This window comes from Lonchura striata, chromosome 2, assembly GCF_050655825.1.
Source record: "Lonchura striata isolate lonStrDom1 chromosome 2, ASM5065582v1, whole genome shotgun sequence".
In the NCBI taxonomy this organism is placed as follows: Eukaryota; Metazoa; Chordata; class Aves; order Passeriformes; family Estrildidae; genus Lonchura; species Lonchura striata.
In genome coordinates this window covers 119,291,829-119,308,101 of record NC_140704.1, presented here as the reverse complement: position 1 = coordinate 119,308,101, position 16,273 = coordinate 119,291,829, and the positions used below count along the sequence as shown (strand labels likewise).

At 39.8% G+C, this 16,273-nt stretch overlaps 1 protein-coding gene across 2 annotated transcripts in view; it reads right to left on the bottom strand.

Moving 5' to 3' along the window:
- Window positions 1-16,273, bottom strand: part of LOC146768397 (uncharacterized) — a 112,070-nt gene that overhangs the window by 19,289 nt on the left and 76,508 nt on the right. Inside the window, exon 3 of one of the 2 annotated variants that reach the window (XM_085572117.1) lies at window positions 7,370-7,462. The exons of the other annotated variant lie outside the window; for it this stretch is intronic. Coding sequence (XP_085428243.1) covers window positions 7,370-7,462 — 93 coding nt within the window. The remainder of the gene's footprint in view (window positions 1-7,369; window positions 7,463-16,273) is intronic. 2 annotated transcript variants of the gene reach the window in all.

Below are 16,273 nucleotides of genomic sequence, written 5' to 3'. Positions count from 1 at the left end.
ATATTTTGTCTAAATATAACCTGCTAAAAATGATTGCAAATATCTTCACAATAAATTGACTGATAGAAAAGCACATAATTTAAAAATTTTGAGATAATTTTCCTGTAATTAAGCATTTACATATGCAAAAGGCAAGGGAAAAATAAGTCAGTGTATTTCTTAGGGAGGAAAACACCTCTGCTGTGGGATGCAGTTTTCTACACGTATTTTTATGTGGGAAAAAAAGGCAGTGATGGAGGAAAGGGAGAAGCAGTTTTCCTCTCTGCTGTGAGGCTGATGACAACCAGCAGAAGGGGAGAAATGCCAGGCTAAGGAAGACCCACTATCATAATGGCTTTTAAGAGAGCTCCAGTACACAGTCACCACATAAGTGCGTGCAAAAGAGTTCTCATCTTCCCGTACCAACAAGAATACACTTTTAGTTTCTAAGTATTTAGACATAATGACTAACATACATGTGGTTTATTCCAATAGTAGTAATTCAGACACATTTATGATATGAATGTCAGTGTGAGCTACATAGTGAAATATGTTCTTTAGTGAACACCAGTGTACACTACGTTAAGAATGTATAGCCTATTTTATCTTCTAAGTGTTATAAAGAGGTCACAGTCATAAAAAGTGGAAGTATTAATACTGGAGTAGTTACTGTAGAGTGAGTTGCTGGAATCCTCTGGTGCCACAATAAACATACTGCTCCAGGTCTCAAGGATTTCCCCAGAGGGTATCCATTAAATTGTGAAACCACCAGGAAAGCACACACCACACAGGCTTCACTGAACGTGGTTCTGGACCCAGGACAGAAATGACTGAAGAAGATGTATATACAAAACTTGAACAGATAAATATTCTGTGGAGCTTTCAGTGCATGACTGGTTTCAACATTCATGCCATGGAACAAGACCCCAATGATGCTATTTAGCATCCACAGCAGCAGTGTGCACTGACAAAACTGACAATGAATAAAGCTTAAAGAGTAATGGGAAGGCAGACCAAGCTCTGAACTAAGTTACAGACTGTATAAATTCCTCAGTGTAACACACAATATTCTCATGCATGAGACCACGAAGTGGCAGTGTGGACAACTGTCTGAGGACTCATGTCTCTGCCAGCAGGACAGCAAATCCTCAGACAGGCAGCACTGGTAGATGCAGGATGAACAGCTCAAGGCAGAACCATGTACTAATTGCCCTGTTTAAGCAGATTAACTGTTCTGGTAATAGATGTCTGGTAGCACTTTATCACTCCAAGATAGTGCCCTTCAGCAACACATTTCAGATTAATCTCTTAATCAACACAATATCCTTAACACAGCTGAGGAGGGCCACATACACCACAGTGAGTATTTTTAAATATTAACATAGAAGTGCAAGAAAAAGTAGAGAAAATGAAGAATACAGCATAAATTTCAGTAGAATTTATGAGCAAGGACTTACCAGGATAGCTAAAAGCACTAGATCCTCCTTTCCCAATTTAATATACTGTTTAGCATAAGAGGTGTCACATGAATATTTTTCAAGTTCTAATTACTCACGCAAGTGTAACTCTTATGTGTTTAGCAAGCACCATGACAGACTCGTGTCACCAAAGTTTGGTTACTCCAGCTACCTCCTAGTACAGCCCAGTTCCAATGCAGAAGAATCCAGAAAGGCCTCCAACAAGTTACATGCACTTGTTATTCTCCATGAAAATATGAAAATAAGATGATAAATAGACAAGAAATAAACAGACTCTGCTTGTCCCACTCCTTCCATGGAATTTGCAGTAGAATACCAGGCCAACCCTGCATTGGAAGAACCAACCTACTTGTGATAAACCAATACGAAATGCTTGGCCTCCAAGAAGGCAACTTATGTCTGACAATTCTATAGTTGATTTTTAGGTCCTTTTTAATTCTTTCTTGCATTCTTCCTGGGTCTGGAGACCCAGGATTTCATTTCTCCTGCAGTTGTATGACTCAGATGAAAATACAGCAGTATATGTTGCTGTATAGCTTTACACTGGATGCACAGTAGAGATTGAAAATGTTACCATTGAGAACTCAACTTCTTCCTGGTGATGGACAGACTTCTTGCAGGCAGGCACAGTGGGGCACAGCTGCCATGGTGTGCAGTCACCATTCCATTCCTTCTTCACTCTTTCTTAGATCTCTTTTTTCCCTTTAAGTAACTTAACAAGGCCTGTGCAAGCCAATTTGTATCATGGAATCAGAGAAGGGTTTGGGTTCGAAGGGGCCTTAAGGATCATTTGGTTCCAACACCCCCACCATGGCCAGGGATACCTTCCACTAGACCAAGTGGTCTCAAAGCCCCATCCAGCCTGGTTCACTCAGGAAAGACTGATATCTGCAATACTTTCTCTTAGGAACATTAGGTGCTCCCCACAGTACTTATCTTAAAAATCATTAATAGATATGCTGATGTAGTGCCAAACACACAGTAGAGGAGATATGTACAAAGAACTGATTGGTCACTGGCTCCTACTAGACAGGTGCAAATGGCCTCAACATGAATTTAAAGCAACTGTCCTTATCTTTTCAGTTCTCTTTGAAAAAGTTTTTTCTGTGGACAGTTTTGTCCACAAAAGAGAGAGAGAGAGAGAGAAAAGTAAGAGAAAGAAAAACCAAAAAATATTCAATACCATTTGAGATCCAAAACAACATAAGAACAACTAATATCAGACTTTTCAAAATCACAAAAAATAATGACACTGAGTAGTGTACACAAAGCTGGTTTTCCTTCTGAATTTCAGCTAAGATTTAATCTCCTCTGTAAGGGCAGAAAATGCCTCACCTAGACAGGGAGCACCCAAACCAAGATAAGAAACTCTGGACTATACTCAGACTGTAAAAAAAAATTAACTTCTTTAATTATATGTCTGTGAGCTACCACTTTCTTCTCTGAACTGAGATTTCTCTGTAGCTTTTTTCTCTATAAAATCTCACAAATTCAAATTTCTTTCAAAAACAAATCCTCCTGGAATGCCTAGAAAAACAGTCCACAATGGCTGGGCAGCTGGCATACTGCAATGGCTCATTATCCTAATTTCAACAGGAAATCTCTTATCTGCTGCTGAAATCAAGGTCAAGTGGAAAATTTTAACAACCAGTATGAGGAGATCTGTGCATCTAAAGTTAAGTTTGTAACTAGATAAATTCGAAACATTTTTACCATTTTTTAGAAATGTATTTTTTGACCATTTGGTAAGCAAAAGGATATGCAAATCGTCCAGGCAGGAGTGATGATCCTTTTCAAGACAGACTGACTGACTTGGGGACAGCTGGGTACTGGCAAGACAGAAACTCTCCTGTCATTTGTGGTACCAGGCCACTCCAGTAATACAACACATTTAGAAGACTCATTACATAATACCTTCACAATGAAGTTGAGACCTGTAGAACTAAGAGTCATTGAAACATGTACATAATATACAAAACTACAGAAAACTCCACCTTGCTCCATCAGTGATCCCTTTAGATGTTCCCTTGTCAGTTAAATATTCTTACAATAAAAAGCACCCATGATATGAGAAAAACAAATCTCAGAGTCCTGTGACTGGCATTGCATATTCAAAATTTAAAAAACCCAAAGGAAGGAATGACCAAATTGTTTGCCACATAAGCAAGAGCCCAGTGAGGATTTTAAAATGGAGAAAGAGGCCAGCCTACCATCTGGATTTCTTATTTGAGATACATATGAAGAATGGAAGAGACATCTGTCCCTGGATATTATCAGCAGAGGGACACATCTCATAACAAATTCTCAAAGGCATTGGCAAGGATGTATCTTCTTCAGCATCTCTTAACTCAAAAGCATGGTGTGCCCCGTGCCTGGTTACCCCATGCAGGCACTGCAGCGAGGATTCAGGGAGTGTAGCTGATTTTTCCCATTTTTACTTGCTGGAAAATAAGGAATTTTATTCCTCAGTCTGGCTCCTCTTTAGACAACCACAACCTGAGAATGCCAAAACTTATCTCAGTTTAATCTCAGAGATACGAATCTTAATAAAGAATAATTAAAGCAAAGACTGTTTTGCCTTGTTGATGGAAACTGACATGAAAGAAAAATTGAATGAAATTATTATAAAACAATTTTTGAATAGGCAACATCATGCCAACTAAATGCACCTTATGAAAAGCTAAAAAACTTATACCTAAATATACTTTCTATAGCTGCTCTCCCTTTTGCCTTCATACAAGTTCAGAGAAGTCTCATCCTTGAACACAAAAATCATAGAAATACCACAACAGGAAAAGTGAAAACCACACAAGACTTTATTTGAACTACCTGGATGACAACAAATCTTAATTAGGACACCATACACCGACATGTGCAGACACACAGAGAGGAATGCTCTGTGCCCAAGCTGGCCAAGCTGTAAATGAGTGGAGAGGGAGCTTGAAGCTGCTGCCCATGCTCTGCAGAGGAGCACACCAGGAGGTGGGAACCACAACTTGCACGACACAGGAAAGCTTACTTCCAATATGTTTCCCATGAATTAAAAAAAAAAAAAAAAAAAAAGTTAAAACACCTCCTAAACATCTTTCTTTGCAAAAGTATTAATCACACTGCTTTTTTGAAGAAAAACAAACAAACAGAAAAACCTCTCAAGAAAAACCAATCCCCTTCCCCCCCATTCCCCCCCCCTCCAATACCCACAAATGCAATAGAGGAAAAAAACCCAACCAAACAAACCCCAAACAATCAAGGCAGTGACACAGCCACAAAAAAAGAAATTGAAACATTTAAGAGAATGAAATTCAGTTCATCACTGACCTTTGCCTGAAGGAAACACTGTCAAATTTTGCTGGCTTTGGTAACTGTCAGCAAAAAGTGATTTAAAAAGTCTGATGGTTTATATGAAATATTCATATTTGGATGTGTCAGTTATCTTGCTGAGAAAGTGTATCTGGTGTTTCCCTTAATGGAATCCTCTATTTCTTCACTTGCATGGTGTTTTTTTGTGTTGATCTCAAAGGTCCTTTCCAACCTCGTTAATTCTGCGATTCTTTGTTTTGTTGGAATATTTTTATGAGTCTCACATAATTATGATTCACAAATATTGCAGGTAGTCTCTCATTCTGAGAGTTAACATTGGACAGATTTTTCAAAAAATATAATTTTATTCAGTATTGCCTAATCTACCAAAAAATAAAACCAATTTTTGAAATAAATAACTTAAATTGGAGAGATGTAACTGGAGCACATTTAAAGCTTACTATCTTTTCCAACAGTTAGTCCACATTATGGATATAAAAAGGTTTTTATAAACAGATATACTTTTTTTGTAATTTTTACCAAAAAAAGAAAGATGAATTCAGGTACTGAAAAAGCTAGGCTTATATCTTTTCTGAAAATGCTTAATTAAGCCTAAATTCAGAAATTCTGTGTATACTTTCAAGAGGTACTAAGCATCCAAAAGTCAAACTGTGACCATGAAATAGGTGCTTGGTGTCTATGGAGACCAACTTTAGCAAATCAAATTGGAATGTACAAAGTTGAAGATTGCCTTTTGAAATATTAGACTTTGCACTTTGGCTACATGAAGAAGGTACCATGGAAGTGGAAGGAATATAGTCCATTCCTCCTCACATCCCTGGCTTACCACCCTTGGCAGCAGACCATACATCTATTATTAACCCTTCTTGCTGAAGAGGAGGAGATGAAAACAGGACTTAGCTGAAAGTACAAAAGGGGATTCTTGCATCCTGTCTACAAAAGAATCTCTTTGATTTTCATGCAGTTACCTAATTAAATTTCACTGTGCATATTAAATTTTCAGATGTTTAGCTATTTTAAGCTCAGCCCCAAATCAAAAGAGCACACATTCATAAATGACCCTTTCACTAAAAGAAACAAAACCAAAAAACTCAGATAAGGTTTTCTGTAGTAAACATATCCCCCACTCTAGATGTTTCCTCAGTTCAACCAAGGAGAAGAGATCATGCACATAACTTCTAACTGGGTCACAGACTCTACCTGTCTGATATTTTATTCATGCACCTTGTAAAGGGATGCACATTATTTCAAGCAACAGCTCTTCATGAGCACTTCAATATTGTGTTTGGATTACTTTATTTTAGGGATGGAGAGACAGATCCAATTTCTTCAGTCGGTGAGAAATAACATAAAATCAAGTTGTCAATCTCTTGACATACTATTTCCTTTAACTTATACTCAATATATCCTTGATGAGTTGGTGGATTACCCTAGAGGAATTCTCAAATATACTTGTAAGAAGAAAATGAATCGTCCAAAGTCTAAATTAGCCATTCAGAATTTATAAATATATTAGACAATATTTAATGGTCATAACATTTTTAGTAGATATATACAGAATAACTATGTGTGAATTTTCAGCTCTGAGATAGTGGATATCTTAAAAAGTTACATGAGAATTCATGAAGTGCTATAGCTCTTTGCTCATTAAACCTGGGTGTTTAAGCATGCCTGATCCTGCTTCTCAGGCTCTTTACAATCTGATGTCCTCTTTTAGGCCAGTATTTGTTACACCTAATTCACTAAGATTCAGAAATTCTGCATTGAAATTTTCTTTTTTCTCCCGTAGCTAGAATGTTGGATATCAACACCACACTCAGTGCTGCTGAGAAAGACAAGGGACTTAGCAGAGGTTAAAAGCAGGCTCTGGGCACTGAGCCAGTCTCCAAATGTTCTTTACTCAGCTAAAATATGTTTGGGTTTGCTGTGAGAGTATACAGTACCTGGACAGAAACTCTTGAAATAACAGGGGCAACCTAATATAAAAAAAATAGGGAAGCAGCAGATGAAACTGTTTAAGAGCCATTTTTCCACTTAATTTGCTAACAGAATGTGACTTGCACATAGATACTGGACCTGGAGTAGCATCTGCCTTTTTGGGTTGGATGTTTGCATTTGACTGCAGAATATTTAATTTCATACTGGACAACACATTTTAAGTTCTTTAAGAAAAAAAGTCAGGATCAAGTCTTGTTGAACGGGTTGTAAAATGTTGTAAAAATGGACAGAGAGAGACAAAAGCATTTGAGCTAAAAATTAACAGTTGCTTTTTTTCTTTTCTACTATCATACACAGATTTTGATGTGACATCATACTATGGTGAAAGCTATAGCTTGAAAATGCTACTATTTTGGAGATGCCATGCAAAAAGGTTGAAAAAGGAAAGAAATTAAGGTCAGCTGACATGAAAAGAGAAGCCAGCCTCAGGGTACTCATGGGATGCAGCACAGAAAAGAGTTTTTCCTGTAGACATGCGGCCAGGAGCACAGGCTGCCCACTGCCAGAGCCAGTTGAGGAGCTGGAGCACAGGAAGAGAGGGTGAGGGTACTGTTTGCTCAATCATGAAAACAGAGAGCTACAGGGAGACCTACCTGCTACTGCCTGATGGGAAGGGACACAGACTGTCCTCGCAGGTACACAGGGAGGAAGGGGAGCATCAGAGCTGCAACTTGGGATATTACAACCTTACACAGGAGAGAAAACGTTTCATTTTCAGGGAAGTGAAACACTGAAACAGAAGTCCACAATGTCTGCTGGACTTTCATCCTTGGAGATATTCAAGTGTCCTGAGCATGGCCCTGAGCAACCTGATCAGATGGGATTCAGGCTGGCCAGCAGGATGGACTAAGTGATTTCTGCAAATCCCCTCCAACCTATATGATTCTCTGATCTCATCTTGCCACCTCATTTCAGTGGTGGCCAAAAATCAAGTGTTTATTTGTCTCATCCACTCCTCAGCAGCAGATGATCCAGACATGGAAGACAGAGTAATAAATAAGTACATGTTTAAATTCATCACCATCTATATCCACCTCTTTTCATTTCTCCATGCTTGAAAGACTGGAATATTTGTTTCTCACTATGCACCGGGCATTTCCTCCGCTCTTTTGCTTTTTGCATCTCTTGGTGATTTATTTGTCAACAGCAAACAAAACAGGATGACTTGAGAAAATCAAGAAAACATAAGGAAGAGAACAAGAACCATGTAGAGAAGGAAAAGCATCATCTCTTCCTTTTTAGCAGCAGGCATCTGGAATTTATTCAGCAAGACATCGACTTAACAGGCAGTGCTGTGCAGGACTCTTTGTGTACAGCATTAAGGAATCATTTCAGGAAAGAGGGTGAGAAGGATAAAAAGCTGCTAATACTAAGGGGGTGAGAAGGATAGAGGCTAAACAGAGGGCTGATGGGCTGTGCCATTCTGTGCAAGCCTGGATGCCATGCTGAAAACATGCCCCAAATTCCCTGTATTGGTGATACAGATATGCAGGGACGCATGTGATATACTGGAACAAAAATCAAGTGACAGGTATAACAAATGTTGCTGTTTAGACACTGTCTAATCAAAGGAGATGTTCTGATGCCCCAAAATGTATATGAGGCAGGGAAATTGCTGAAAGTACTCCATAAAATTCTATGGTACATATTACATGGACTGAATTAGCCAGTTCAATAACTGCTGCTCCTTGCAGCTCACAGAAGACCATGTTGAGGCAGAACCATGCAATGATTTTGTCAAAAGAAAATAGAAGATATAAGCAATATTGAGTTAGTCTGTTTGACTCTTCCCAGTGTTTCTGCCAACAGTACAAGCAAGAACACACCAATATTTTCAGTGATACAACTCAGTACCAGTATTCAAAGCAGACACTGAGCAACAGAGATCACTGAATTAATTTTTTCTGTTTAGTGAAAGTAAATAATAGCATTAGTAGAGACTTACAGAGGACAAACAAACTAAAACAACTCAGCAAACCCACACAAAATCTGGGTAATTAAACTCCCATTTTTCACAGTAAGGATGCCTGGAATCTCAACACTCCAAAACTTGTGACACTTCCCCCATTCAATTTTCCTTAAATCAGCTCTTTTTCTTCACTATCCCCACCAAACATAAACCAAACAAAAATTTTGAAAGGATCCATTTTAAGAGATAAACACAACTCCATAATGAAGCTGCTGAAATCAAAGCCCAACCCTCTGGTACTTTGTCACATGGCTCCCGGGAAATGCTGCTGGAGTCATTAAAGAAGCTCAGTGGATTCTCATCTCAAGGATGTTCAGTGCAAGACAGAGCCTGGATTCACAGCTATCTAATCTGCTATTTACTAATGCAGAGAGCAAACTTTGTGCTCACCACCAGTGAGCCTCCAAATGGCTTTGCACTGCAGATGCTGTCCATCCTGGATGTAAGCCATGGTACTACAAATGTGGTTTGCAGTTGGTGAGGTTTCCAGCCAGTGTCTCTGCACTGCCAACAGTCTCTTCTTCAGTTCATTTTCACATCTTATTGTCTACGCTGTCATTATCCAATCTATTACACCAGCATACCAGGAACCTGCTGCACAGCAGTACTTATGAGGGTAGAAATGTTTTACTTTAACTATTTCCTATGAAAGAATAAATACATACAGCTCCCACCTCTGCATCTTTGCTTTCAGGGTCCAAGCATTATTAGCAACTCTTTTGATAAGGAAACTATTATGGTTTTTACACAATAAAAGGTGGTGCTAAGCATTAATAATATATATGTAACACTTATTAATTTCATAATGAACAACTTATTTGTACTTATAACATACACCTCAGCTACAAAGACAGCTGCCCTCCACTTATCACCACAGTCCCATTAGTTTCATCCTACAATCCCTCCATCAAAGTTCATGGTAAAGAAATGCACAACCAATGTAAACTGCATCACTTCTGAATTACTGCTTTGTGAGCTATGGGAATGCCATAGCAGCCATAATGTATTAACTGCAAAACACTACACCTATCCCAAATTCTCCTTCAGCAAACTGCATACCTGGTGGGACCAAGCACCAGAGCAGTGATAGGTGGGGGGCAGCCAAAGAAGTGCCTGCTCTTTCCAGCCCTTTCAGCTGGCCAAGATAGCTCACCTGTTGGATGAAAGCAGCTTTGAGTAGGATCACCCTGGGAAGGGCTGTGTTACAACAGCTCTCAGCAGAGCCAGCTGCTTCAGTGCTTGCTTTGCAGAGGGTGCTCGCTGCTGTGACAAACTCTGGAGCAGGGCCCAGGAAGCAGAAGCAGAGAGGGGCAGGACACCCCAGCCCAGCCCAGCAGAAGTGGAGGGCACTGTTTGCACTGCAGGCCAGCTCCTGTTCCCCTGTCTGACAATGGCAAATCTCTTTGTCCCTTGGCAGTTCAGGGAACAGAACATTGTCTTGTAAAATTCCAATGCTGTTTTAATGCTACCATTATTAGCATTGTCTTCAGACAATAAAATGTTCTGTTGCAGTCACTGTGGGCTCACAGCAGTGAATACACATTGAGTCACCCCACATTAACTTAAATAGAACAACTGTGTGGATACATGCTCTTCAGTTAAATCTACACACACTCATAAGTAAAAATAAGCAGATATCTAAGGAAGAACTCACTTTCTACACAATGCAACCCTTGCTGTGTGCTTCCACGGCCTCAACAAACATGTGGCAAAAGGCTTAGTAAGACTACTCCTATTTTCTGATCTAGTAGTAGATGAGTACAAAAAGCCACCCCCAAAGGGTTATGTAATTAAAATTGTGCATGCCTAAACCTGGTTTTATCTGTCCTGGGACCTCCACAACACAAGCAGAGGTGGTGCCCACAAGCAGCCACTTGCACCATATTGTCAACACAGAGCAGTGTTTGCCCACCTCCTTTCCCTTCAAATCAGCATCTCTCAAGAAGAATAATTGCTCAGATGCTTTCTCACTACCTGTAAGAACACACCCCTCATGTTATGTTCAGAGGGGAGCAGGAGATACCCAGAAGATTTCAAGGTGGAGCACAGGGACAGTCTAAGGCCCAGACATTCACTCTTATCACAGGACTTGCTGTGCTGCCAATTGACCATGCACTGCTGATACCAAAGCACAGAAAAGCAAAGCAAACAACTGATCTGTGCTCAGACTTGTCTGTGCTTCTGTCCCTAAACTAAACCCTCATAGGAATAGAAACTGCATAAAGTAAGAGATTCCCTACTTTGAAAAGAAACTACAGAAGGCACTGAGGCTTAAAATGAACACACTTTTTAAATTTTTTTACACCTCTGAAACCATCCAGCACAGTCCTCCTCACACCAAAACTGCACAGCAGCCTGCAGGCACATTATTTTACACTTCCTAAAACAAAACCTCATATGTCTAACAGTTCTAACACACAACCAGATATACTCCAACCAGGTATTATAATTTTAAAAGGATTTTGCTATTGTGCATGCTCTAAATATTGGGCACTTGAACAACTGTCATAATAGAGCATGACATCAGTACTACATGAATTCAAAGGATGCAAATTGAGGTAAATAAAGCATTCATACCACCAAAGATACCTTAATTCTCTTTCTCTAGGAGGAGTTCTGACGTGCTCACCTGAAGCTCCTGTCCTTGCCTTACTTTTTGCAGGAACTTCTCTCTCTTCCTGTCCTGTAATTCCTTGTGGACAAGAACTAGGGAAAGGAAGTTCCCAGCTGCCTGGCAGTTTTAAGCCCCAGTTAGAAAACATGAGTAAAGAATACAACACACAAAAGTGTTCAAGGGAAGATCTAACTATAGGAAAAATAATACTAATAAAAAGCCTTTTTTTTATCACAGAGTATATCTGAGGGTTTCACAAATCCCCTAAATTTTCAATCTCCCCCTCTCGACCCTGAAGCAACAGTGTCTAACATAAAGAAAAGTTACTTTCTTGCCTGTGAGGAAAGCTGTGGACCATAGCTTCCTCCATATGCAGAATGAAGACAATACATAAAAATCTGAAAAAACATTTTTTTTTACCCCCATATATGAATCCTTAATTTATGCAATTGCCTGTACAGAACAATGAACAATGTTAGATAAACAGCCAGCAGTCTTAAACTTCATTTAAGCCCATGTTGAAGCTGTCTGGGAGGAGCTGGCAGCTGGCCACCTCACCAGAGACCAAGGTGACAGGACACACTATCTTTTGGAGCTTCTTTTATCCTACACCGATTTCCCCTTTTATCCCTGGCAGGTCTCTTGTTCACCTGTGCAATGCAAGCCTGGTTATCTCTGCCAGCCCAAAAGAGCACAGCCCAGCCCATGGGATCCCTCCCAGTGGCTGAATTACAGACAAAAACAGTGTGCTTGTGTCCAAAGCATACACTGTGTGCTGCAGGTTTTGTGACTGCTGGGGCTCCCTTGGGTCCCCGTGCTTTATGTGGTGGGCAGACTCAACAGCTTCCCCAGTTCTTTCTCCTTCACCTAACAGCAACAAAATGCATGTCCTGTACATGGAAACAGGCTGGAACAGCAATGCCAGAGATACTTGGGACACCACAACGTGGTGAAGAAAGGTAGCATGCCACGGTCACCAAACACTGATGAAAGCTTATCATACTCACTGAGGAAACTAATGACTTGAAGCCCATGGACACAGGAAAAGGAGTAAGGATGTGAGAAATTTATAGGTGTTTGCTCCCAGACCCATCCTGGCCTTAGGTTTATGCTCTTGCATGGATTTCTTTCCCTTAGATGAGGCCATTGAAAACCTTGCAGGTCATGGTCGGGCTGGTGGCAATCCCCTCCTTCCAGATTAGACAAGGCAGCCAGAAACAACCACTCCAATACCAAATACAACTAGCATAAATGACAAAGTAGCATGGAGACTGAGGGAAATGCTAGTACAGTATTCCTGACCTAAAGTTTTCGCTGTTCTCACATCACTACCACCAAAGGAAGGGAGGGAAGTTTCTGGGGCAGGTTGTTATGGCAGCCCTGTGCTGCCTTGCACAAAGGCTGCCTAAATAGCAAAGTGCAGCACGTTTGGCTGAGGGCTAACTCCTCCTGTGAGCCACTGCTGCTTATGTGGAATCGAGATGGATATTCTTAATCACACTTCCTAACTGTTGGCATTTTCAGAGTATTTGCCAAGCAGGTGAATCCTTCAAACAATACCATGCAAAAGCTACACAAACCCTCAAAATTTCAGGCCAGACAATTTGCTCTCCTGCTTAGCACCCCAGATGTTTCAAACAAGGAGAGATGCGCCGTGCACAGGGGTAGGCTTCCAGAAAAGCTGACTTTCTGGGACTTACAGCTTATCCTCTGTAGCTCCTGGAAGGCTTATACTTCAACCATGTGAAAATGCTATCACTTATTATTACACTATATTTCATGCTCAATATTTATGCCCTTTTCTCCAGTGCCAAAAGCTCACATTGATACCTTAAACTTTACTTTGCAAATGCAAGACTTCTATTTTTGGGATGCCTTGTTATTTTTTTCCTTTTCTTTCTTGCCCCTCCTTTTTCAGACATGAAGGTAAGCTTTAAGATTTATTCAAAAATCCAAGAGCAATGCAATCTTGGCGAAAAACAAAGATGACAAAATACCCTGAGCATTAAAATATATTAAAAGCACCATTTTTTTTTTATTTCACACATTCAATCCTAGAGTGATTTTTATTAGCCTACAGAACATTAAAGGCTTGTAAAGTCAGATTTACAACAGAACTTAAAACAGCCCCATCTATAGCCTATGAAGTGCTGTTATAACACAAATTCTAAGTGTCAAACTTTAGCGAGTTATGTAACCCAGCACTTCCCCTTTTTTAGCTGTAATCTTATATGAAAACCTGCTATCACAAAAACTGCATGACCTTGTGCTGTAAATATCTCATTATTTTATTTATCTTACAGCTGTTATGGAAGCAAAAGTGACAAACCATGCATTAAATTGCTTATTTTGTGAACTGTTTTGAAAGCTTAAATTTCATTATGAGTTCTGGATTAAATTACATGGATAAAAGCAAAAGAATAAAATAAAACAGGAAGGAGTAGGTACATCAAAAAATCAGGTTTTTAAGCTTTCTCTTGTAAAATGTATGGGAGGCAATAGTCAACAAGACCACCATTTTGGGCAGTATTTAAAATAAAGAACAGTATATTTGTTCTTCTTAGTTTCTCTTAGTTTCTTGTTATTGCTCCAGAACTTCAGAACAAACATAGAGTATTCTGATTTTGGAGCATAATCTTTGGGTAAATCTTTTTTGTTTTCTCCTCAGTAGCAGAACATAAAATTTAACCAGTATGAATATCTACCTAATTTTCACAGTTCACAAAGTGAACTACTGCTCTTTCTGAAGAAATGTATGTCAGTAAATACATAATACCTACATGCATAAATTCATGCATTTCTCTTGAAATACATAAAAAAATAACTTGGAGTAAAAACCACACAAAATTCTAAATAAATCTGAAAGTGCTGCATTTTCACAGTGAAGCACCACATTCTATCAACATTACACCTTTTTCATGTGATGTCATGCATGCACTGAAAAGATAAATATATACCATGCTGATAGTGAAAACTTCTATACAAGATCATGATTTAGTTTTTTTACATTACCTTACTAATAAAACTGCTTTTTTCCCCTACTTGAATTCAGTTATTTCATTCATCAGCAGTAGAAAACAAATAACTGTAATGTCAACTGTCACCATAAATACCAGTGTTGCAGGAGAAAGCTTAAAACCTGAAGAGATAATTAGGATTATAGAATCATTAAGGTTAGAAAAGGCCTCTAAGATCATTGAGCCAACCTTTAACCCAGCACCACCACGTTTATCACTAAGCCATATCTCCACATGCCACACTACCAGGAATGGTGATTCCACCATCAGGATGGGCAGCCTGTTCCAATGCTTGATCACCCTTTCAGTGAACAAATTCTCCTAATATCCAATCTAAATCCTCAGGGGCGCAACTTGGGGCTGTTTCTTCTTGTCTTGTTACCTGGAAGAAGAGACTGACCCACAGCTCATCACAAGCTCCATTTCATGTTAATTGTAGAAAGCAGTGAAGTCTCCCCCTGAGCCTCCTTTTCTCCAGGCTGAATAACCCCAGCTCCCTCAGCCACTCCTCATCACATTGTGGCTCCAGACCCTTCATCAGTTCCATTCCCCTTCTCTGCACACACTAATTGGAAATACATACTTTCTTTATATTGCTTCTATATATGTAGGTGTGTGTTTACAGTATTTATTTATATACTTTCTTCGGAATGCCAGAAAAATCACTGGTTTCCTGTCCAGCATATTTCTCCATCTCCTGCACAGAAGGATGAAAATCTTAAGCAAAATGTTATTCTTTATGAAGCAAAATATTTTATGAAGAATAAATCTACCTCGACCAGAATCTACCTCATGGATGGAGGAGATAAGAGTAAGTGGAAAATGTCAGAAATACTGTCAGAGAATGAACTTATTCACTAAAGAAGATATTTAGCTCCTAGATTAAAATACTGAAGAAGAAAAAGAAGAATAGATGATCACCATCCCCCCAGATCACTCCGATTCAGAGAGAGGAGAAAAAAAAATCACTTCTAGACTAACAAAAACTATGGGATATCCAATGTAGTCATCACATCTTGTGAAAACTCCTCATATTTTCCTCATAATGCAAATTAAATCTCCTTCTCCCCCCAACAAAACCTCTTTCAAGACATTTTCTGGATTAGCTCCAAGCACAGATGAGCTAAAACTAGTAACCCAACTTATCAAACACACTGCAAGGCTGGATGCATATGGAAAGGAAATATATTCACAAACAGACTAGATATGTCAGTATGTTTTTGCCATCTCTGATATAAAAATAGGTGTCAGCAAAAACCCCAGTATAAATTCATGCAAGCCCCTACAGGAACACTGCTGTTTTCCTCTGGATGGTTCAACCCGCACAATGACTAAGAAACTTCTCATGATTAAAGAAAAAAAGGGTTGGGAGGGGATCCACCCAAAACCCTATCGCCTGTTATTTTCCAAACCCCTACCAAAACCCCCATATTTTTCACATTAGTTGCAGAAAGTACTCCTGGGTCATCACCACTGACCCAGGGTTTGTCCCTTGTCCAAGAGGGAATGGCAGGATTCCCTTCCTGTGATACTCGTGCCATCACTGGGGGTCAGGAAAGAAGTCAGGGGCATTTAGTGGCCTCACAGCAAACCAACAAAAATGTATTTGCTTTTGACAGCAAAAGCAACGCAAGGCGTGCTCCCACAAGCTTCACCTCACAGAGGAAAACCTCCCTGGCTTTTTCTGTTCCATGTGTTTTTGTGAGCAGGCATCACAGCCGGCATATGCGGGGGATGATGCCAAGCGCTCCTCAAACCCGCGCTCACACACCTTGGATGTGTTTGCCCGTGCTCGTGCACGCATGAAACACTGTGGGCAAACCGTGGCAGCCGTGACCTGATGGAAGCACCAAGCACGGCTGGCCACCCTCCGAATCAATTTATGCAGACTGCACAG